Source organism: Mus pahari, chromosome 9 (assembly GCF_900095145.1).
Source record: "Mus pahari chromosome 9, PAHARI_EIJ_v1.1, whole genome shotgun sequence".
NCBI lineage: Eukaryota > Metazoa > Chordata > Mammalia > Rodentia > Muridae > Mus > Mus pahari.
Genome location: NC_034598.1, coordinates 61,031,062 through 61,056,433, shown reverse-complemented (window position 1 = coordinate 61,056,433; position 25,372 = coordinate 61,031,062). Strand labels below are relative to the sequence as shown.

Sequence of the window (25,372 nt, the reverse complement as noted above, 5' to 3'; positions counted from 1 at the left end):
CTTGAGTTGCGGTCGAGTTGAAGAACAGAAGCCTAGATGCAAAGCTTCATAAATTGTGATGTGCAGGGGAAAGGTAAGACTGGAAAGGTAAGCATAGGTTAGAAAATGAAATGAATGCATCCATTCTAAGGACTTTGAGCTCTAATGAGAATTAAAAGGAATGAGCTGAAGTTTTATAATCTATAGAGAGACTTTGGTAGCAGGTTGGGCATGGTTTGTGGACAGTAGAGAATCCCAAATACCTTATCAATTCAGATTCCTCTCACGTGGTAGGTAAAACTGGGAGTACTTTAGAATGTTTTCAATGAAAAAAAGGACTGAATTTTGACAACTTCAGAACACCATTTCAAACATTGAAGAAAAAGGAGTTAGGAAGTACTAAAAAAATGTAGATAAATGAGGAGACATGAAAATCACAGAAGCTGAGACAACAGTGGTGTACAGTGGTAATATGTTGCAGAGAAATCAGGTAAAATGAAATTTGAAAATAATAATCTGTAAACCTAGATCAGTGTCTGTTGAATTAATAAAGCCTTGATTCCATGTTGGATGATAGGGAAGAAAGGCATTGAGAAACTGTTGTTTAAGAAACTTGACTGGCTGTGTGCAGAGTTTTAACAGCACGGTTATTGAGTTTACATTAAAGTTTGCTTTGGTTCTCAAATGTTTAGCCATGAGTTCCATCTTTGAATTGGTTTTCAAGAGTTCGAACATCTTCGATGGTTATCCTATTAAATAGAAAGTCCTATGTTATGTTACAACCATTAAAAGTACAAATTTCCCAAGTTTTAATTTCCAGAATGAAATTCCTATTTATGAATTGTTTGAATTAAAAAATAGATTTTGAGTACCATCTAAATTTTAATTTTTGTTACATGGCTTTTATTATTATTTTAGTTGTGCATGTGTTAGATTTAGCACGTGGTGAATTTTCAATTTATTATGTATTGGTTTTTTTAAGAAATGTCTCTTTCATAAATTACTAATTGTCAGTGTTCATGTTTTTATTTCTTATTTTTTTTTAAATTTGAAATGAGAAGAAACTAGTAAACAAGAAGATTCCCTCCTGATTATCAGAAGTATAAATTGTCAACATCTGTGACAGTTTCTCCCCCTTCCTTCAGAAAGCATCCTTAACATCCATTGGCTTTGGGTTTTTGTAATACTTACAGAAGGAAGGATGCTACAACCTAACTGGGTGGACTACCTGTGGACTCAACTGGTAATTTCTGACACTAATGATTTTGTAAGTGGGCTGTTTGTATGGATACTTGTTAAACTGCAATATGGGCACACAAGCAGGCGTTAGCAGCACATGTAGTAAATGGAATTTAGTAACTTAAAAATAATCAGTTCATCTTGAAAACTTAAGGGAGAGAAATTCATCTATAACTTAAAGTATTTTTGCTAAATTTAGCTGGAAATTTTTTGGAAACTGGTTTCCTTAATATGCTGTTCAGCCAAAAGCTTTGGAAGATCTCCGTCAAGAAAACAGAATCATTCATCCAAAAGTGAGAACTGTGGGGAAGAAACTTTTGAAGATTTGCTTTTAAAGTATAAACAAATACAACTGGAACTAGAGTGCATCAATAAGGATGAAAAACTAGCTTTGAGTAGCAAAGAAGAGACTGCGCAGGAAGATCCGAAAACATTGCATTTTGAGGACCAAACAAGCACCGATAATGCTAGTATTACAAAAGACCCAAGTAAGGAAGTGGCTCCCGAGGAGAAGACACAGGTCAAAACTTTTCAGGCATTTGAATTAAAACCACTCAGGCAAAAACTGACTTTACCAGGGGATAAGAACCGGGTAAAAAGAGGGAAAGATGGAACAAGGCAGCTTTCCTTGAAATCCAGCACTACGGATACTAGCCAAGGTAATGGGGTTATGCTGGGCATTAGCTTCTTAAGTACTCTTTAGTTAGAAATCTGGAAGTGGACTTGAATTAAGGCTCCAATTTTCTGTAAGTTCTTCTGTACTTTCATTATAGGTCTTATTATTACTTAATAGTACGTTTTGTTTACTGAGTACTTTGGTTGAGGTGGGGTCTCACTCTGTAGTCCAGGCTGCTCTGGAACTTGCTGTGTAGTGGTCTATGCCGGCCTGAAACATGTAATCCATCTGCCTCAGCTTTCTGAATGTTGTGATTACAAGTGTGTTACACCAGTAGGCTTGCTATTCAGGTCTTAAACATGCGTTGGTCAGTAAGTGATGATAGTGGGCAGACTTACTTACTGCTTTAGTGTTCTGTAAATTTGTGGTCTTTAAGGTTTATTGGGTAAAGAAAGTTTTCACCCCCATTTCACCTAGTTGGAAATTTTTAAATTTGTGAACAGATTTTAGAGTTTAGCCATCTTTTTCATCATTGATGAGTTTTAAATTTCTTGTAGTTAATACTACAAATTATATTGATTTTGTAGTGTCTAAACTGCCTTTTTATATCAGTTTAAATATTTTGTTTTTAAAAATCCTTATTTAGTATTTTATTTATTAAGATGTAATTTTTATGCAGCAAAATGTACTTTTTACTATATAGTTTCTCTAAATTTTGACTTAAGTGACAGTTGGATAACTGATAATCATCACTAGCCATTACAGGTAAGTTACATGCCTCTTTATCTTTATAATATTTTTCTTGTATGTGTGTATGATCCTCGAGTGTCATCAGCAGACTTGTAGGACAAGCACTTTACCTACTGACTTTAATCTTATTATCCCTATTCCTTTAATACATAACAGGTCTCTTAATCCTTAGTCCATCTGGTGACCACTGGTCTGCTCCTAGGATTTTCCAGAGTAACATAAATTGTATCATATAGTTTGCTTGCTTATTTATTTACATTATTGAGGATTAGACCAAGCAATTTATTGCTGAGTGAGATTCTCAACTCTTATTTTTACTTCCTGCTTTATAGTAGAAATAGGCAGGGTTTCACTAAATTGCTCAAGGTAGTCTTGCCTCAGTCTCAAAAGTCACTGGGATTGTAGACTGGTACAATTTTTTTTTTTTTTTTTTTTTTTTTTTTTTTTGAGACAGGGTTTTTCTGTATAGCCCTGGCTGTCCTAGAACTCACTTTGTAGACTAGGCTGGCCTCGAACTCAGAAATCCGCCTGCCTCTGCCTCCCAAATGCTGGGATTAAAGGTGTGCGCCACCACTCCCGGCTCCTGAAATTTGATTCTAGGCTTTTTTTTTTCCCCTTCACATAGCACACTGTTTGAAATTCTCCCATGTAGTTTTGTATATCACTAATTCATTCCTGATTTTAATTGCTGAGTAGTGTTCTTATGTATGACTATAGTAGTTATGCATATGATAGAGGGATGCTTGTATTTTTTAAAAAACATATTTATTTATTTATTTTATATGAGTGCTCTGTCTTCAGGCACACCAGAAGAGGGTGTCGGATCCCTTTACAGATGGTTGTGAGCCACCATGTGGTTGTTGGGAATTAAACTCAGGATTTCTGGAAGAGCCATCTCTCCAGCCTGGGATGTTTGTATTTTAATACAAAGGTTGGCAAGTGATTCATCTGGTCTTCTAACCTTAATACCCCCAACCCCTGTTTTCCTTGTGAAATTTTAATGTAAGTTTATGATATCCATAAAATGAATTAAGGTTGGTTTCTGAGCTCTTCTAAAGAGTAGTTTAAGATTAGAATCAGCCGGGCATGGTGGCGCACGCCTTTCCAGCACTTGGGAGGCAGAGGGAAGCGGATTTCTGAGTTCGAGGCCAGCCTGGTCTACAAAGTGAGTTCCAGGACAGCCAGGGATAAACAGAGAAACCCTGTCTCGAAAAACCAAAAAAAAAAAAAAAAAAAAAAAAGATTAGAATCATACCTGGAATATGTAGTGGACTTTGCCAGTAAAAATGCCTAGGTTTTGGATGGAGGTTTTTTTTCCTTTCTTTTTTTTTTCTGGGATATTGGTTTTGGTTCTTGTTGCATTGGAGATTGAACCCATGGCCTGGCACATGCTAGAAAACTTTGTATGACTAAGCTATCCCTGCTTCTTTATATTTTGATTGATACAAAGATCTATTAATTTTTATTGAAAATTTGTCACTATGATGGTGAATTTGCTGTTTGTGTGTTAAGAGGCAGAGTTTTGATGTTGCCCAGATTAGCCTTGAACTCTTTGCCACTAGTGGTCTTCCTGCTGTAACTTCCCAAGAAAATGGTATGCACTAGGACTCTTGATTAGAACAGCATTTTTGTGTGTGATTATGCATCAAACCCAGTACCTACCTCATGTATACAAAGCTAGGTTGTACCTGCTTGGTATTTTAACTCCCATTTCAACATTAACCCAATACAACCTTTTCAGTCCTTACCACAGCACAGAAACTTTGCAGTGTTAAAGTTATATTTGGCTAGGTTCTGTACAATCCAGTTGCTGAATTCAGTGTTGTTGTTGTTTTTTTTTTCCCTTCACATTTCCTTTATTCACAAACTAATTGAATACTTTATTCCAGTCTCTTGCAAGTGTTAATGAAAAAAATAATTGTTTATGCCTCCATAGGTTTGATTTTATTTTTTACTTACGTTTTCTAGTCCCATGTTTCATTCTGCTGCCTACGCTCATCGCTAATGCCTAGGCTCACGCAATCATCCCACTTGAGGTTCTAGGTCTATAGATGTGTAATACCGCACCCTAAAGGTCACTATGACATCATACACTTGCATCTTAGAAAGAAATGTAGCACACATGATGAGCAAATTAGTATGAAAGAAGTATTAGCAGGGTAAGTAGGATGGGAGTGGGGTATCAGGTTGAATGTTAGGTTTTTCAGGATAGTGTTCATTTGAAGGTGTGATTTAAACAAAGTAGACTGTAAGAAAGGACAGAAGAAATTTCTGGGCAAAGAATCATTGATTTTAAAGATAGGCTAGCATTACTTGTCAGCTTGATAGAAATACAGAATATTAGGCCTTTCCCAATATCTAGTGAATTGTGAGCTCTGGAAGTAGGACTCAGTGACCTTAATGTAGCAGATCCCTCTCTGTTGGTTTCTCATAAAGTGAGAATCGTATGGACTGGGATAAAGACCCTACTGTGGATGGATTCCTGCCATACTTGAGAATAACAAGAAGCCATCTTACTAAGGAAGAGTGTTGGAGAGGAGATTAGAGTTGGTGTCTTAGGGTGTCTGTTGTAGACACCGTGACCAAGTCAACTCTTACAAGGGACAGCATTTAATTGGGGCTGGCTTATAAATTCAGAGGTTCAGTCCATTATCATCAGGAAGCATGGCAGCATCCAGGAAAACACAGTGCTGGGGAAATGCTGAGAGTTTTTGAAGGTAACCAGGAGGGTCTCAAAGCCCAAAGTGGCACACCAACTCCAACAAGGCCACACCTCCTAATAGTGCCACTCCTTGGACAAGCATATTCAAACCACAGATGGATTTTGGAGACACAGCATCTAGAAATATACAAGTTTGGTTTTGAGTTCTGAGTGAAGTGGAGCAGGAACTCTTAGAAGTTCTGTTTTGAGTAAAAGACCTCTAAAACTCACCTTTTCAAAAGATCTCTTGCTGCAGTGTTGAGAATACTCTATAGTAAAGAGAAATTTTGGTGTTTCTATAATACGTATTTTTAACCCAGTTCTTTACACCCTTCCCCCTTTATTTATTTTTTTGGTTTGAGACACAATATCAACAAGCAGCCCTGGCTGTCTTTAGAACTCTGTAGACCAAGCTGTTCTTGAACTGCAAAGATCTTTCTGCCTCTGCCTCCTGACTTCTGAGATTAAAGGTAAATACTACCACACACCACACCTGCTTCTCTTATTTTCTTCTTCATTTTTTTCTTTTTTTAAAGAATACTTTTTCCATTGGTAGTCATGATACATGCTGCTTAACTCATTCCAGCCCTCAGGAAGCAGAGACTTGGTGGGTGGGCCTCTTGAGTTGGAGGCTAGCCTGCCCTACAGAGAGAGGACAGGCAGGGCTCTAAGAGAAACCCTGCCCTGAAAAACCAAACAAAAGAACACTTTTCGAATGCAGCTTACTAATTCCTGGGACATTCTCACTGTTGCTGTTTTAACTGCCATCTTCATGTAGATTCCAGCTTACATGCAGTTCCAGGAGTAAGATTCAACTCGGTGGAAACTCTGTAAGGCCAGTTCACATACTGGAGATTCTAGATAAACATTGAAATAATAGCAGGTATGTTAATGCATATCTGTGGTTCTACTTCTTGGGAGCTAGAGGCAGAGGGGCATAGTGAGATCTTTTCCCCATCCTTCAAAAACACTAGAAAAATATAGAGGCTAGACATGGTAGAATAATATAACTAATCACAAGGTCAATTTAAGCGATGACCTAGCAGTGACCTGCATTTATAATCTACATGTACAGTCTTACCTGCATCTCATGGTTTCTTGGTTTGCTATTGTGCTCAGAAGGTCCATTCTAACAGGTATTTGATGTTGTGCTACAAAGGAGGTTCTGCTACTTTCTACAGAAGCACGATATCTTCATTCATTCTTAGATGCCTCATGGCCAGATGAAACCCAGGGTTCTCATGTATGTGGGGAATAGAGCGCTTTCTATATTTATTAGAAGGCTCTGTCTTTTTATGTTAGCCTGTTTAGTTTTGTCTAATAGTTGTTACTTTGTGTTTGATTTTATTACACTGGTACATGTACATCTCTTCTCTTCTCTTCTCTTCTCTTCTCTTCTCTTCTCTTCTCTTCTCTTCTCTTCTCTTCTCTTCTCTTCTCTTCTCTTCTATTGAGATGGGGTCTCATCAGGCATGGGACTTGCTCTATAGACCAGACTGCCCTTCATCTGCCTGCTTCTGCCTCCCAAGTGCTGGGATTAAATAAGTTAAAAAAAAATAATAAAAAACTTTTATCAATGGTACATGAAAAAAAAATTGTGATCTCAGATAATAGTAGTGCATATTTACATATTAAATGAAATACACTGTACTGTATTGAATATGTCACTTAACTTTAAAAAAGACTGGAAGTGTGCTGGTAGAGGTCAAAGGTTCTCAGTATTTCCTATGAAGTGAGTAGAGCACAGAGTGCTGTTGGAACTAAGATGGGGAACTCTGGCACCAGGTGTGAAGGACATGGTTCAGAGCAGTGAGGTTCTGGTGTGTTAGAGGGGCATGGCTGTATATTTCTGTATGACTCAGATCAGTCATAGTTTTATACATGTTCTGGTTTTATATATTCTCTTACTGTTTCTTTGAGATGAAGTTCATGCATAGGTAAATGTGAAATTTATGTTGGGCTAAAATTTTTTTTTCTTTCCCCCCTATTTTCCTCTCTCCCCTTCTTTCTACTCTCCTTTGTTTTTCATCAGTAATGAGGGTAGAACCCAATACAGTTGAAGCAAGTAATCTAAAACACTAAACTGCACTCCTAGCTTTTGACAAATTCTAATACACCAACATCATTCATTTTATAAGGAGTAAGCCTTAGTTTTGTGTTTTTGTTTGTTTGTTTTCTGGGGTTTTTGTTGGTTTTGTTTTTTGTTTTTGTTTGTTTGATTGATTGTTTGTTTTGCTTCCCTGTTCTCTGTGAGCTGTCCAGGTTGTCTTTGAGCTCACTTTGTAGTCCAAGCAGGCTTTGGACTTGTTACCTTTCTTGCCATAGTTTTTTAAGCAGCTGGGTTTCAGGTCTGGACCACCTGGCCTGACTAGAATGAATTTTATATATATAGGCTTTTTTGGTTTTTTTGTTTGTTTGTTTGTTTGTTTTAAGTTTAGAGGAAAAGGAATCTGCCTCAGATTTGGTGATTGCTTCTGTTTTATCTAGGGTATACTCTCTGTTTATTTTCTCTGTTTATTCAGTAAGCTGTATATTTTTCACCAGAGGGTTCACTTGTGTAACCAAATTAGGATATTTAGAAAACTAATGGGTTTGGTATTATTGAAAAAACAAACCATAAAATACTAGGTTTGCAATTTATTTGTTTGTTTACTTTTCGAGGCAGGGTTTCTCTGTGTAGCCCTGGTTGTCCTGGAACTCACTTTGTAGACCAGGCTGGCCTCGAACTCAGAAATCCGCCTGCTTCTGCCTCCCAAGTGCTGGGATTAAAGGCATGTGCCACCACTGCCTGGCAACCTATACTTTAAATATTAAGTTGTTTTTTATTGGTTTGTCATTGTGGTTTCTCTATGTAGTAATGGTTTATTTTGTTTTTCTACTCCATAAATTCTATTTTATTCTAAATAATTATTTTTAGTTCTAAAACTATTTTATCAGATTGTCTTTTTTTAATATTTGAATCATTTGCCAAATCAATTTTAAAATGAGACTGGTATTACAAACTTGGTCAGATTTATATTTTCATTGTCTGTGTCTTTCTGTCTCTCATATTCTCTTTCTCTCTCTCTGTCTCTCTGTCTCTCTGTCTCTCTCTCTCTCTCTGTGTGTGTGTGTGTGTGTGTGTGTGTGTGTGTGCCTGTGTGTATGTGTTGTAAGAGGTCAATTTTGGATATTCCTTAGGATGATCATTTGCGGTTTTTGTTTTGTTTTTTTTTTTTTTGACAGGGTCCCTGATTGAGACCTGGGGCTTAGTCATGCTGGCTGTCTGGCTAGTGAGCACCAGCTATATCACCTTGTCTCTATCTTCCCAGTGCTGAGATTACAAATGCAAGCCACAGCTCCTGGCCTTTTATGTGGTTCTGGGAATCTCATTTGGCTTCTCATACTTGTGTGGCTTCCATTTTATGAACTGAGCTATTTCTTCAGTCCTTCATTGCCTTTAATTTGTATAATTTTATTTGTATATACTAAGAGTATTTTGGTTGAGGGTCATGAAAATAAGGAAAGAATAAAGATACCCTTTAATATAATTTCTGATTTTAGTGTTATTTCCATTTTGGATTAATTGTGGCTATATTTTAGAATATTCAAAAGATGCTATTTTATTTTAAAGGATTAGAAGATAAAGAACAAAATTTAACAAGAAGAATCAGTGCCTCAGATATTCTATCTGAAAAGGTAAGATGCTACTCGTGGGGTTGACTCTCTAGGACCTATACTTGCAGTCTGTAGTCTGTTTTTTGTGTTTTTATTTACTTTAGAGACTTGATCTCATTATGTATCTCTGGATAGTCTCAAAATTGCCTGTACTTTCCGATTGCTGGGAGTACAGGTGTGTGCTACCATGCACAATTTATAGTCTATTATTTTGAAATTATTTTGAAATTATTGCCATGACTTTATTTAGATGATCTGGAGAGTAGTCTTAGAGTTTCTTCCCACTTATGTCTAAACTCTATTTACTTGATGTGCAATTCAGATCTATAGATGATCTTTTTTGTTCATTGTTTCTGAATCATTTAATTTTGATTCAGAGTTTATCCTCCAGGTTGTTTTGTTTAGTTTGTTTGGTGTGTGTGTGTGTGTGTGTTTGTGTGTTCTATATTCCATTTAATAATGGAGTTAGGGGCTGGTGAGATGACTCAGTGGGTATGAGTACCCGACTGCTCTTCCGAAGGTCCGGAGTTCAAATCCCAGCAACCACATGGTGGCTCACAACCATCCATAACAAGATCTGACGCCCTCTTCTAGAGTGTCTGAAGACAGCTACAGTGTACTTACATATAATAAATAAATAAATCTTTAAAAAAAACATAATGGAATTAGGTTGATCTTGATCTGGAATCACATTTTAACTACTTACTAACTGAAAGCAATGTTAGCTGAATGAGTTCTTTAGCTTTTTTGTGCTCCTCCCATGATTTAATGTCATGTATTCTCTGGGTTGTTGTAAGGCTTTAGTAAAATAAAGTACAGAAGTATCAAACATTGTTTAAAATTTAATACATATCGAGTATTGAGTAACTCAAGCCTTTTTATAGATCTGAAATATTTGCAATTTCTTCTATTGTGATTTCAGTTTGTTGTTATGAATAAACTGAAATGATTCAAAGTCTAGGAAAGATGGTCCTGAATTTAGGAAGGATAATGTGACAGTGAACACGCACACTCATAAATATTTGGTTTTTTTATTATACTCACAGTAACCATATGATGTAAGTTGACATTATGTTTCATAAGAAAGATACATTTAGATAGGTTAAAAGACTAAATTTATGTAGGAATTAGATGTCACAGCAAGAACTGAATGAGAACCTCTGAGCCCTATTTCCATGATTTTGATTTTGAGTAGCTACTTTAAATACCATTTGTAATTCTTTACAGCATCAGTGATCCTTCCTTCCAAGGGGAGTCATTGCATAGAGTAATCTCAGTGAAAAATGGTGATAACTTTTTTGGTAAAATCTGAATCTGTATTTAACAGTAGAATCTTATATTTAAAAATGAAAATGTTTCATAATTGCACTATTCAGTATGGTAGCTATGAATAGTAGCACACTTGACCTAAGAAAATGTGGGCTGAAGAGATGGCTCAGCAATTAAGAGTTCTTGGTATGGGGTTCTCAGCACCTGTATTGGGCACCTGACAACCACCTGTAACTCCAGCTTCAGAGGATCTGACACCCTTTGCTGGCCTTTGAGGGTGCCTGCATATATTATTTAGAACCCAGTGTGGTAGTACAGGTTTGTAATTTCAACAGTCAGGAGATTGAGTCTAGAAGGATTGTGTACTCAAGGGTAACCTGAGCTCTACAGTAAACTCAAAATTCATGTTTAACTTTGGCTATAGGGTTAATTGAGAGAAACTGACAGATAAACAGATGTGGTGTTAACTTGTAGTTTTCAACAGTGAAAGGGGAAATACTAAGGTGAAGTCATTAGCCAACATTCACTGTTTTCTTTATACTTGCAAATAAAAGTAGTTGGAGTTTAAGAAAAATATAGTTATACAATACCAATTAGAAAACGCTATGTGAATCTTAATGTATTAGAATATGAAACTTTTCTTCCTCTTCCTAATTTTAAAAGGATTCTCTAAGCCTCTTCATCCATGACCACCTAAGAAGTTTCACTGAAGAGTTGCTTGGTATTTTCAGTTAGTTACATGTCAGTGAAAGTATGTAGATGGAGAACAGGCTAATTTTCTAAAGCCATTTCAGTTATAATTAGTAGGAATGGAAGGTTCTGATGAGCTGTTGTAGAGTGGCCAGAAAGACAAGATTTTTGATCTTTTCACTGTAAAGAAGAAATAAGTGGTTGAGATAATTGGATCTGATTTAAATGTTACAGTATGTGCACACATGGAAACAGCACAAGAACCCATCAGTTTGTGTAGTGTTGATGTAGTGTAGTTAGAAATTTGAAAGGTAGAGTGAAAAAATTAGCAGTTACTTTAGTTAGAAAATGCGTTGGAAATGTGTTCTTTTCAGATATCCTATTTTAGTTTCTTTGAGGAAATGTGGGTATTCAAATACAAACTAATGAGAACATCTTTTTTCCACCTGTAATAATGTTAAAAACTTAACATTGTCCTTGAAATCGTAACGTGGTCCTTAGTATTCTTGTACCGCAGCCTGATGAGTCAGTTCATTCTTCACTGCTGGCTTCTTGCTGTTGTTGCATTTTAAATGTTGTCCAGCTCTTAACTTTCCTCTTCTGCTTCATGTCTGCATATTTACATACAAACTAATAATTTCTACCAATTGAGTTTCTGTTTATATTGTAAGAATTACATTAGTTTTAGTTTATAGAAGGGAAATGAGTTTTTGTTATTTTATCCAACTTTCCATTTAAATATTTTATTTTGATGCTAACATTACATTTTAATTAAGTTGGTGAAAGATTCAAGTTGACAAATGTTTAAAGTTTGTAACATTTTCTTCTGTTCTAAAGAAACTTGGTGAAGAAGAAGAGGAACTGTCTGAGCTGCAGCTTCGCCTGTTGGCTCTTCAGTCGGCTAGTAAGAAATGGCAGCAGAAAGAGCAGCAGGTGATGAAGGAGAGCAAAGAAAAACTGACCAAGACCAAAACCACACAGCAAAAGGCCAAGACCAGCACGAAAGCACACTCGGCCAAGAAAGTGAGCGCCACAGGTGAGGAGCTTTCTTAAACTGTTTGAATTGAACTAGTGTAACTTGTGGTTTCTAGTTTTCATTTTGGACTTTTTTTTTTTTTAAAAGAAAATTACTTTTCTCTATAATAAAAATCAAATCAAAACAAACCTAAACCAGAAATTCAAGTCAAAACAAACTTAAAGAAGAAGAAAACTAATAACACACACACACACACACACACACACACACACACACACACGGTACTCCAAAAAGCCAATTCAAAAACGACATGGAGCCTGGTTTTACATTGGCCAGCTACTCTTGGGCATGGAGCCTGTAGGGGTTTGGGGAGAGGCGGTGAGAACATAAAAGTTGGGTAGGGAGGTGGGTAGGATCAGAGAGGGAAAGGGTAATAACGGAATCGTGAAAATGTATGAAAAGTTTTTTTAAATAAAAACATTTTATGTGTATGGGTATTTTGCCCACATGTATGTATCTGAATCATGTCAATATTTAGTGCCTGAGGAGGCCACGAGAGCATTGGAGTTACAGATGATTGTGAACTAAGAATTGAACCTGGGTCATCTTATTTTTTTTTTTTTTTTTTGGGGGGGGGGGGGGTTCGAGAAAGGGTTTTTCTGTGTAGCCCTGGCTGTCCTGGAACTCACTCTGTAGACCAGGCTGGCCTCGAACTCAGAAATCCGCCTGCCTCTGCCGCCCAAGTGCTGGGATTAAAGGCGTGCGCCACCACTGCCCAGCTCGTCTTCTTGTTCTTAACCACTGAGCTATCTCTCCAGCCCTGTAATTCAGGAAATTTAGTTTGGGAAATGACATAGTCCTAAATTGGATGTGAATTCTGTTATCAGTAGAACTCAGGGAGGACCGACTGCCTTGTTAGTTAGCGATATAAGAACCCTGCTTGAGTTTGCCCCTTTAGTTGGGAAATAACTAACACTCCACTTTCCTGGGAAGCTAAACAAGCACTGCGGAAGCAGCAGACAAAGGCGTGGAAGAAACTCCAGCAGCAGAAAGAGCAGGAGAGACAGAAAGAGGAGGATCAGCGGAAACACGCTGAGGAAGAAGAGAGGAGGAAAAGAGAAGAAGAAATCAGAAAAATCAGAGACCTTTCAAATCAGGAAGAACAGTACAATCGATTCATGAAATTGGTTGGTGGGAAGAGAAGATCAAGAAGTAAAGTAAGAACGATCACATCAAAATGTGCAAAAATTTTTAAAATTATATTCATTCATTCACTCATTCATTTTTTGAGGGTCAGAGCACTTGTACCATAGTGCAGGTGTGGAGACCAGGGGACAACTTTCAGGAGTCAGTTTTATTATGTGAGTCATAGAGATTGAGCTCTGGTCATGTGCTTGGCAGTCACTGAGCCACATTATTGGCCTAGAATGTTTGTTTTTAAGTGTTATTTTAAAAATCCAATTAGCTAAGGGAAACTAAATACCTTATGTTTGATAGAGAATCTATTGATCTTTTTCCCTCTCTGATGTAGCATGTTCAGTTTTTATGTCTTCTTCAACCACTTCTCTACTTTGTGGTTTTGTGATTTTTTTTTTTTAATTTTATTATGAGTTTATTGCCCCTGACTATTTAGTATTTAGTCTTTACCATGTGTTGACCATTGGTTTTTTGTATGTTATTGACAATGACTGAGTGAGCCATTTCCTTTTTGGGTGCTGTCAGCAGAAATAAGCTGGGAGAGTTGATATTTGACCTGGTATTATTAACAGTGATGATATTTTTGGAGTTTTGAACTTTCAAGAATACATTCATGAGTATATTAACTAAATGTAGAGATTTTTAAAAGTAAGGGTTCTTTAAGGAGAGAGTCTAGGGGAAGCTTTCTTTAGGCAAGGATTATAATATTTATAATTAAGACCCTTACAATAGAATATTTGTCTAAAGATAAATACCATATTATTTGTACTTTATTTTCTCTTCCTGCTGTTTTTCTAGTTTTTGTCATAAACTCTGGGAGTAAAACATAAGATATAAAAAGCATAGCATATAAACATGCCAATCAAGTCTATAGTTTTCAGATACAATTGATTCATTTATAACTAAAATGTTGTTGACTATTCAGTGTGTATTTACCTATATGCATGCCTGATGCCTGTGGAGGCTAGAAGACATTGGATCCTCTAGAACTGGAGTTACAGACAGTTGTGAGCTACCATGTGGGTGCTGAGACTTGGCCAGCACTCATAACCACTGAGCCATTTCTACAGTTCCTATTCTTTAGTTAAAAAAAAAAAATCTGATATTATATTGTAATGCCTAAATGACCATTTTCCTATTAGTTTCATGCCTAAACCATAATGGTTATAAGGACTTTGTAATCTGATTATGGTTTTTAGAGGAATCCAATTACTTTAATGACTTAGACAGTGGGGAAATTCATCTGTATAGATCATACATCACTGTCAGAGACACTTTCCAGATTTTATGCCATGTGCAAGCCTCATAGAATCATTCTGATTTGGGGTATTTTCTCCTAAAAGATAGCTATCAACTCTTGTGATAAGTAGCCCACGAATAGCCTAAGAAAGTGTTTGTTGTATACTTAGTCTTCAGATCCTGACCTGAGGCGATCCTTAGAAAAGCAGTCTGACAGTGGAGGAGGCATATATCAATATGATAACTATGAAGAAGTTGCTATGGATACAGATAGTGAAACCAGCTCTCCAGGTAGGAGCCAAAACTTTGAAACATTTATAATCACAATTAAGCTACTCCAACCTTCAAAGAAATGTCTTAGTGAAGGTTAGATTTACTGATGACTTTTATATGATACTGTAAAAACTTAGAGTAAATCTCTGTTGTATAGTTTAATCTTTATTTTCTATTGTGCTTTTCTAAAGAGGTTTAAATTAAAACTTAAGAAAAACTTTTACTTTTAATTTATTTACCTTTATTTTATGTGTTTTAGTATTTTGCCTGCATGTATGTCTATATGAAAGAAAGTGTCAGATCTTGGAGTTACTGACAGTTGTGAGCTGCCATGTGGGTGCTAGGATTTGAACTCAGGTCTGTCTGGAAGGCCAGTCGGTGCCATTAACTGCTGAGCCATCATCTCTCTAGGACCGAGGCTCTAAATTAAAAAGCTTTGTTTCAACTCTTGAGTATAAGATCTAAATGACTATGAATTCTAGGATTGAAACCGTGAGCCACCATACTCAGGCAGTTTTTCTTGGTACTCTGATGTGATTGACCATGAGAGACCTATTCTCTTAGTAATTTTAAACACTTGCACCCGAGGCAGGAGAAACACTACAGATGATCTTTAAGAAGCTGGAGGACTCAGAAGTGCCTGGGATTGTAGGCATACAATGCCTAGCAAAACATGAATTTTGAGGAATTAAATGCCAGCTTAAAAGAAACTTTTAACTTTATCATTTAAGAACAACTTTATATGGTTTGAGAAGGATGCTTAGGAGTTTAAATTTTATCATAAACTCAGGACATCTAATTTGCACTCTACCTAGTTGTATGTCTCCTCAATCATACTGATAACCTTTAACATGCTCCTGTTGAAGCACTTTGGTAAACTTGTGTCTTTCTTTCCAACAGCGCCTTCACCAGTACAACCACCATTTTTTTCTGAGTGTTCACTGGGGTATTTTTCTTCAGCGCCGTCTGTTTCTTTGCCTCCACCAGCTCAGGTTTCAGTAAGTAAAAACTGAGTGATTTCAAAGAAATTACTGTGCATCTTCGAATGTGTTTTGGGAAACTGGCATGAATTGTTTGGTTTGAAGAGTTCTTAAAAGTCATTATCACTATTTAGGATTAATAGCTAGAAATATGTAGACCCCTCTGCCTCCCGAATGTTGGGAATAAAGGCATGTACTACCATGCTTGGCCTGGAAATTTTTTTGAATGAATTAAGATTTAAATAGGATACTTGCTGTTCTTTGGATTACATCTTTATGTTTTACTTGAAAATCAAGGAGAAGAAGCATATTATCTACAAAAGTTAAATCTTCTTTTATTTGATTTTTAAAATGCACATATTTGTGTGTATGCATGCGTGTCTATGTGCGCATGCTGCAGTGCACGTGTGGAGGTCAGAGCACAACTCTGTTTCTCTCCTTCCACTGCTCGGATTCTAGGGACCTGCTTTAACCATTGAGCCATCATGCCAGCTCTGATCTTTACAAACTATCAGTCACCCTGCTTTTGTTTTGAGACAGGGTCTCACTATATACCCCTGTGGCCTGTAACTTGATGTTTAGGTGAGAGTGGCCTCAAAGCCTGCTCTGCCCCTGAGCACTGGGTTAAAGGTGCCTGCTGCCACTCTGGGCAGCGGCATCCCATTTTTAAAAAAAGAAATCACAAAACAAAGGTTCTGCATTTATTTCTAGATTGAGAGCATCTAGAGATCAAACAGAATCTTGTACTAGGTAATTGAACCTTACCTTCTAGGGGGAGTTTATGGTAAGGGAAATTGAAATGTTTTATTTTGGGAATGAGGAAAGATTGAGGTAAAGTGTGAGAATTACTGGAAAGTCTTTAAAACAGAAGCATCTAAACTAAGGGATTTATAGAAATCAAGTTTCCTATATAATCTCTAAGAAGCCATTTTTACAAGGATTTTAAGAGATGCTGGACAGGTAGTTACTCTGGGGTCTTACTCTTGGTTTTTCGAGACAGGGTTTCTCTGTGTAGCCCTGGCTGTCCTGGAACTTACTTTGTAGACCAGGCTGGTCTCGAACTCAGAAATCTGCCTGCCTCTGCNTCCCAAGTGCTGGGATTAAAGGTGTTTGCCACCACACCTGGCTGTGGGGTCTTACTATTATCCCTTTGATTAGTAATTTATTTTTTTTTAAATTTATTTATTATATGTAAGTACACTGTAGCTGTCTTCAGACACTCCAAGAGGGCGCCAGATCTTGTTAGGGATGGTTGTGAGCCACCATGTGGTTGCTGGGAATTGAACTCAGGACCTTCAGAAGAGCAGTCAGTGCTCTTAACTGCTGAGCCATCTCTCCAGCCCCTAGTAATTTAATTTTAATGCTACTTGAAAAGTTTTACTGCTAAAATATTTTAATTTGTTATCCTTTTAAATTTATCCCTACATGTGATAGTATATGCCAGGGCTTGGGAGGAGCAGGCAGGCAGATCTCTAAGTCAGCCTGACATAGTTTCAGACTAGTCAGGGCTACACAGTGAGATCTTCTGTATAAATACATATTGCTTTAACTTAAATACTACAATATTGATTTTAGTTCTATGGTTTTTTTTTTTTTTTAAACAAACAAAAAACTTGATCTGAAGAGAATGGCCTTGTCTAATTGGATTCTTTCTGTCTAGAGTTTTAATTGTAGATAAGGGCAGGAACAGAGGTATTTATATAATTACTGTGAAATTTATCATGTTTCAAGTGTTGTTAATTGCAAAAGTAACATTTTAATCATTGAATATTAAATTGTGCACTAGTTTTAAGTTGTACATAATATTTATATCAGTATACTTAGAACAACTAAATAAAAACTTACTTTTTCTGATTTAATAATCCTTCAGAGATGTTTGAAGTTAATAAAATTAGAATAAAATGATTTCTTCTTTAAAACCCAGCCTGTGCCGTCTTTGAACCAACCTTATGGGGAAGGCCCGTGCGTTTCTCTCGACCCTCTACCTCCTCTTCCACCGTTGCCACCTCTACCACCTGAAGACCCAGAGCAGCCTCCAAAGCCACCGTTTGCAGATGAAGAGGAGGAGGAAGAAATGCTCCTTCGAGAAGAACTACTTAAATCTCTAGCAAATAAAAGAGCTTTTAAGCCAGAGGTAATTTAGTGCCTGACCCTCTAGGTGGTGCTCTCGCGCCTAGCATTAGGATGTCTCCTCTTTTCTGCCTCTCAGAGCAAGGTTATGCTAAATCTAATCTTATTTTACTTCAGATCTCTAAAGTGACAGGTACGTCTTTTTATTTGGAAATGTTTATCTTTTTTTTTTATTAGGAAACATCCAGTAATAGTGACCCACCTTCACCTCCAGTTTTGAACAATTCTCAGCCTTTGTCAAGAAGCAATCTATCAATAGTCAGTATTAATACAGTATCTCAGCCTAGGATACAGAATCCAAAGTTTCACAGAGGACCACGTCTTCCACGAACTGTGATCTCGGTAAAAACAAGACTCAATACTTTTATTCAAATAGCTTATTAGAATTATTTTTCTATCTAGTTCATTTATATACAAAAATAATTCTTGTATAACTACAAATGAAAAACTTCAAAGAAGTTTGAAGAGAGAAGCATGCTCCCTTGAAGATAGGTAGGATTTGGTGACGGTGAGTATGAGGATGTGTTCTGCTCAGAGTGTGATAGCTAGTCTTTGTTCTGCTCTTTTTAGAGAACTCAAATTGGTCCATTTTCAGCCTTTTCTGGTATCAATTGTAATAAATGTCTAAAAATTCTTCTCAGTGCTTTGTTCTTTAAAAATTTTTAAAATAGGCCTGAGAATTGAACCTAGGGCCTTCCCCAACAGACAAGTATACTACCAAAGTACTGTATCCCCCAGCCTTTTTTTTTTTTTTTTTTTAATTTGGAGATCTCACTGAATTATACAGGTAGGCCTTGAATTTTTTTGATTTATTAATTTTATGTATGAGTGCTCTATCTGTATGTATGCCTGCATTCCAGAAGGCATCAGATCCCATTATAGATGGTTGTGAGCCATCATGTGATTGCGGGGGATTGACCTCTGGAAGAAGAGACAGTGAGAGCTCTTAACCACTGAGCCATCTCTTCAGCCCCCAGACACACACACACACACACACACACACACACACACACACAAACACAAAAGTGCATTTATTAGCATGATTAACAAATACCTTGCTTTTGTAGCTTCCAAAACATAAATCAGTGGTTGTAACACTGAATGATTCAGATGATAGTGAGTCTGATGGAGAAGCTTCCAAGTCAACCAATAGTGTTTTTGGTGGATTAGAGTCCATGATCAAAGAAGCAAGACGAACTGCAGAGGTATGTGTTATAATTAATGTTGAAAAACAGTTGGTGTATTGGCAATCATCAATGTTAATTTTGTTCCTGAAAAAATTAAGACCTTAGAGTTCAGGCATTTTAAGTACAATGGTTTGTAGAAAAAATATTTGTGCTTTTAGTACTTATATAATGAAGTATCTGTTGATTAGGTAGGTTTTGCTGTTTTGAAAATTGCCTTTGTGTTCCAATTACTCCCTTTCAGAATAGTAAAATGGGTTCATCTGTGTACAAGGGAAACTAAATGTTGCTCAACATTGTATTACATTAACTGAAACACCAATTTTCCTTCCTTCCTTCCTTCCTTCCTTCCTTCCTTCCTTCCTTCCTTCCTTCCTTCCTTCCCTCTTTCCTTTTTTTTTTTTTTTTAAGATTTATTTATTTATTTTATGTATATGAGTACACTGTTGCCGTCTTCAGGTCTTCACATACCAGAAGAGGGCGCCATATCCCATTACAGATGGTTGTGAGCCACCAAGTGGTTGCTGGGAATTGAACTCAGGACTTCTGGAAGAGTAGCCAGTGCTGTTAACTGCTGAGCCATCTCTCCAGCCTGAAACACCAGTTTCCAACTAAAAAATCTACAGTGTTTAAGCCCTTTCAGGGTTTTTTCTGTTTCAGTATGATTCAACTTTGTATTTTTAAGGAATAGCTTTTGAGTAGGTAGATTATATAATTAGGTAGTTGACAGCTAGCCTATTTAGTTTTCAAAAGAAGAGTGAGGGCGGTGCTAAGATAGTCAGTATCTTAGTATATATGGCGGTATAACATAAAATATAAATATCAGAGTGGAATTATTGAAAGCTGTTGATGTGGTTGATTTCATAATGCTTTTTTTTTTTTTTTTTAAATAGCAAGCTTCAAAACCCAAAGTACCTCCAAAATCTGAAAAAGAAAATGACCCTCTGCGAACACCTGAAGCCTTGCCTGAAGAGAAGAAGATCGAATATCGATTGTTAAAAGAAGAGATTGCCAAGTAAGTGAGAGTCTATGTAATTCACTTGTAGGTAGTGTTTGCTGAAGGTTTTTTTTTTAATCTGTATAAACCAGGACTGAATTTATCCTAGTTATGGAGTCAGTGTGTTATGGTTTATACAAGGGGAGTCAGTCATCTGTCAACCTAAATACAGTGAGGCACTGAGATATGCACAGAAGAACTGCACTGCTAGCTCTGATGCAGATGTCAACTTGAGTCTATATACTTGTTATATAGTCAGTGTCATTAATGTGCATTTTATAAAAGTATATTTTAAAGAAAATGCTTTTGGTTTACTCTTTGGTTTATTTCTTCTCTCAATTTAGTCGTGAGAAACAACGTTTGATTAAATCAGATCAGCTGAAGACTAGTTCATCGTCCCCAGCAAACTCAGATGTGGAAATGGATGGGATTAGTAGAATAGCAATGGTTACTAAGCAAGTTGCAGATGCAGAAGCAAAGCTTAAAAAACACAAGTGAGTCTCATTCAGTGTCTGATTAAGAATGGAATATTTCTTTATGTGCCTAGATTGGAAGATCTTTATCTATATTTATATGTGTATGTGTCATTAGTAACTAGTATACTATAGGGTTACAATTTTATCTTCCACAGATCCTCTGACCCCCAACCAGTGGCAAACATGTTACACCCCATCCTCCCTAGGGTCTTAAAATCTCCATACAGGGGTGAGTTAGGTCTGAGAGCAGTAGTGTGGGTGTGGGAGGGAGATGCTGGGCAATCCCTGGTCACAGATTCTCCCACATGGTAGAACTATAGCAGTTTTTTGTTCTATTTACTCACACATTTATGTAAAGTAATTTATTAATATTTTAATTAGAGATACCAAGATCTTTAAGGAAGGTTGTCAGACTGAAACAGCTTATTCATTGCTAAGATCATTTGTGAATTTTCTCATTTTATAACCCTAAGAACTTTTGAATATATTTGGAACATCTTCAGTTTTTTAGATGGCCTTTTTTTTTTTTTTTTTAAAGATTTATTTATTTACTTATTTTATGTATATGGGTACACTGTTGCAGTCTTCAGACATACCAGAAGAGGGCGTCAGATCCCATTGCAGATGGTTGCGAGCCACCATGTGGTTGCTGGGAATTGAACTCAGGACCTCTGGAAGAACAGTCAGTGCTCTTAACCACTGAGCCATCTCTCCAGCCCTAGATGGCCTTTTTTAGAACATCTTTATTGTCAAGCATATTTTTATCATTTAAGAGCAAGCACATTCCTATAACTTACATTGAATTGAGGTGTGTGTGTGTGTTTATTATTGAGGTGTATGTAGCCCTAGCTGGCCTGAAACTTGGTGTGTAGACAAATCTGGCTTCAAATTTGTGGCAGTCTTCATGCCTCTGCTTCCTGAGTGCTGGAATTACAGGCTTCTACCCAACTTACTTCTATTATTAAAAATGGACTTGATTGTTGGAAATAGTTACTCTCCGGTTCAGCGAATGATGTTCATGCTGACTGCACTCCTAAATTAACTCTTAGAATTGGTTATGTTTAAATAGCATAATGACTTTTTAAAGGCAGGCTTTTAAGTATTCATCTGGAGGTCCTTAAGGAAAAGGAATACATGTTCATAGCCTCATTTCTAACATTTCAGACCCCTGGTCATCTTTTTGTAAATCATGAAAATGAATGTAATTGTGATTTTAAGACAATAGCACCAGGAGCACTGCAAAATAGTGCAAGGGTCTTCCATGACAGATGCATGCTCTGTTTTCCTTAGACATTAAGTATTCTGAGCACAATATACTTTGGATGTTTGTCTTGTACTAAACTGTATTTTATAACATGTAGGATTTGTCTTCAGTTTATGACCAGAGTTGTCTCTTTCAAATTATATGTAGATAAAAGTTCTTAAAATATATTATTATGTTATTCATTTGAAATTTTTCTGTTTTGATGGTGTTAGTCTTTTAGTTCTAGAAAAGAATAAGAATTTTGTTATTTACCACTCAGGATTCTCTTGATTAAAGATGAATCGGTTTTAAAAAATCTAGTACTGCAAGAAGCCAAGAAGAAAGAGTCTGTTCGAAATGCTGAAGCAAAAATTACAAAACTTACAGAACAACTCCAGGCAGCAGAGAAAATCCTCAGTGTTAACAGGATGTTTTTGAAGAAGCTCCAAGAACAAGTAATGCTCTTTTATAAAAAGTTAGATATTGTAGTCTGATGTGTACTGTATTTTTAAAACGTTTTATTTTTACTCCTGTGTATATGTGTGTATGTGTCCGGTGTCTGTCATAGTGTATGCTGGGGCTCACTGTAGTCAGTGAGACATTGTGATCTTGAGCTGGAGCTACAGGAAGTTGTGAGCTGCTGGGCATGGGTGCTGGGAACTGAGCTCCAGGCCTCTGGACATCAGGAAACTTTTGAGCTCTCTTTCTGCCCAGTACTGTATATTTGCATAGGCATTGTTTGATGTTTATTTTTGGTTTTGTTTTTCCTCTAAAGCAAAGGGGGAAAGATTGAACCTAAGCCATCAGCATACATGTAACCTGTGGTCTTTTATTGAGACATACTATTAGGATATTTTTCCTTTGAGTTGAATATTTCTAAAGCTATTGTGTTTGAGAGGATATTTGAAAAGATTTTAATTTATTCTTTCTATTTTCAGATTCACAGAGTTCAACAGCGTGTTACCATTAAGAAAGCTTTGACTCTGAAGTATGGAGAAGAGCTTGCTCGGGCAAAGGCAGTGGCTAGTAAAGAACTAGGGAAACGCAAACTGGAACAGGACCGCCTTGGAGTAAGCTGCCTACAGGAATATTTTTGGAAAGCAGGGATTTTTTTTTTTCTTTCTTTTTTGTGTGACACTTCTAAGAGATGTATAAAGTTAATTCCAACTTTGTTGCAACTTCAAAAAGAACAGATTATATTATTATTCAATCTATGCAATCTAGAGTTTGTTTTTAAGTGATACTTATATTTTTGGATGCTTTTAAAATATATTTTGCATTGGTTTTAGTTTTTTGTTGGTCACAGATTAACTTGCAAACGTGTTACTTGTTAAATTGTTTTGCTCTCCTTGTCACTTTGGTTTTGTGGCATTGGTATAATATTCTAATGATACCACAATTATCTTGTGAGCAATCGTATATGGTTGAATAAAATGATATAAAATATTTACTTTTCTCTTAAAGCCAAACAAAATGATGAGACTGGATAATTCTCCAATATCAAGTCCAAGGAAGCATTCAGCAGAGTTAATTGCTATGGAAAAAAGACGATTACAAAAGCTAGAATATGAATATGCATTGAAAATTCAAAAGTTAAAAGAAGCCCGAGCCCTCAAAGCAAAGGAACAACAAAACCTTGTTCCCGTGGTGGAAGAGGAACCTGAGTTTTCTTTACCTCAACCCTCACTTCATGATCTGACACAGGATAAATTAACCTTGGACACAGAAGAAAATGATGCTGATGATGAAGTTTTGTCAGGTGCAAACAGAGAACGAAGAAGATCCTTTCTAGAGTCCAATTCTTTCACTAAACCCAACCTTAAGCACACTGACACACCCAACAAAGAGTGTATAAACAAACTTAGTAAGAGTACTGTAGAAAAGCCAGAACTTTTTCTAGGGTTAAAAATAGGTGAATTACAAAAATTATATTCAAAAGCTGACAGTTTAAAACAGTTGATTTTAAAAACTACCACAGGCAGTACAGAAAAAGTTCTGCATGGTCAGGTAAGTGGCATTCCATATTTTCTGTAACAGAGTTTACTTAATGCCTTACTTGTCTTTGGAATTACTGTGATTTTGGTTGTTGTTTTTTTTTTCCCCAGGAGATTTCTGTGGATGTGGATTTTGTTACAGCACAGAGTAAAACAACAGAAGTGAAGCCATGCCCATTTAGACCTTACCAGAGCCCTCTTCTTGTCTTTAAATCCTACAGGTATAGAAGAGATAGTTAATAGTGTGCATTTCAGAATTACCCTGGCTCCTAATGCTTTACCTTAAATCTGTCTTAATAAAAGCATTTGAAAACAACTGGAAAACCTTTTTATGGAAGACAAAAGTATGTATTGCTGTTGTTCTCAAATCATACCAGAAAGGGAGTTCTTTGGGTTCAAATTCTAGGTTTCTATTAAACATTTTAGGAATAGAGTCTTGTGAAGATTTTTATTCATTGGTTTTTATATATATATATTTTTTTCTTTTTAAACAAATAGCACATTTTATTTTATGTATGTGAGTACACTGTTGCTGTCTTTAGAAATTCCAGAAGAGGGCATCAGATCCCATTGCAGATGGTTGTGAGCCACCATCTGGTTGCTGGGAATTGAACTCAGGATCTCTGGAAGAACAGCCAGTGCTCTTAACCGCTGAGCCATCTTTCCAGTCCCCAATGTATGAATATTTTTTAAGATAGAATCTCACTACATAGCTCCAGCTGAACTGCTTTTTAGCCTCAAACCTTTAGTAATCCTCTGCCCTGTGCCTCCAGGTGTAAGTATTATATAGGTGTGTGCTGCCATTCTTGGACAGTGACAATTTTTAATTTGAGGACTTTTCATTTGTCATTGGCCAGCCTCTGTAATGTTGACTTAGACATTCTTAGGTAGTTAATGTCCCACAATATTTTCAGAATGCTAGATGTGGACTGCTAAATGGATATGATTTTATGATAAAGTTACAAAGCTCTTAGTAGGTAGTATAGGCTTATATATATTCTAGCATTCATGCTGGCTTTGTAATGTAGACAAGAAATACCAGGAAAGAGCATTTTATTGTGTGGTAGTGAAAAAAGATTGTAGAAGATACCATTATATATTTTTCTGTATTATAGTTTTAAAGTTCTTTTCTTGTTTGTTTGTATTTGGAATTGAACTTACGGCTTCATATGTGCTAGGCAGGTACTCTCCCTCTGAGTGCTTCCCTCGTTTGGTACTTGTTTTAAATGAGATAGAGCCCTCCTGTGTCAGCTCGGCTTTCTTTGAACTCAGCCTCCCAAGTGCTGAGAAACAGGTGTTCACCACCCCAGTCAGTTTTGAACATGACAGCTCTCACGTTTCCATTGTAAAAGTAGCTTGTTCCTATTACTTATATCATGGCTATTTTCATTACTTTTACTGTTGATTTAATTAGTAAACAGGTGTAGAAATAAAAATTTAAGAAATTGTCTAGTTTTCTATCCATCTATCTAATGCGCTTATCCATTCTTTTTCTAGATTTAGTCCTTACTACCGAACCAAGGAAAAACTTCCTCTAAGTTCAGTATCATACAGTAATAGGATTGAGCCAGATCAGTGCTTCTGTCGTTTTGATTTAACAGGAACATGCAACGATGATGATTGTCAGTGGTGAGTAGCTTTTATTTGGAAGAAATCTCTAGAGAAAGTCATGTTTTCTTTTCTTTTCTTTTTTTTTTTTTTTTTTTTTTTTTTTTTTGATAAGCACACGGTTGTCTTTTGCACTCTTGTTTTATTTTAGGCAGCATGTACAAGACTATACAC

General features: G+C 36.5%; 1 protein-coding gene across 1 annotated transcript in view; it reads left to right on the top strand.

The window, feature by feature from the left end:
* Positions 1 to 25,372, top strand: part of Zfc3h1 (zinc finger C3H1-type containing) — a 49,719-nt gene that overhangs the window by 4,666 nt on the left and 19,681 nt on the right. Inside the window, 17 exon segments of the mRNA XM_021205004.2 lie at positions 1,461 to 1,877; positions 8,899 to 8,963; positions 11,739 to 11,937; positions 12,871 to 13,094; positions 14,484 to 14,604; positions 15,487 to 15,584; positions 17,491 to 17,700; positions 17,874 to 18,038; positions 18,764 to 18,901; positions 19,774 to 19,895; positions 20,222 to 20,371; positions 21,877 to 22,051; positions 22,535 to 22,666; positions 23,061 to 23,603; positions 23,702 to 23,811; positions 25,088 to 25,219; positions 25,350 to 25,366. Coding sequence (XP_021060663.1) covers positions 1,461 to 1,877; positions 8,899 to 8,963; positions 11,739 to 11,937; positions 12,871 to 13,094; positions 14,484 to 14,604; positions 15,487 to 15,584; positions 17,491 to 17,700; positions 17,874 to 18,038; positions 18,764 to 18,901; positions 19,774 to 19,895; positions 20,222 to 20,371; positions 21,877 to 22,051; positions 22,535 to 22,666; positions 23,061 to 23,603; positions 23,702 to 23,811; positions 25,088 to 25,219; positions 25,350 to 25,366 — 3,018 coding nt within the window.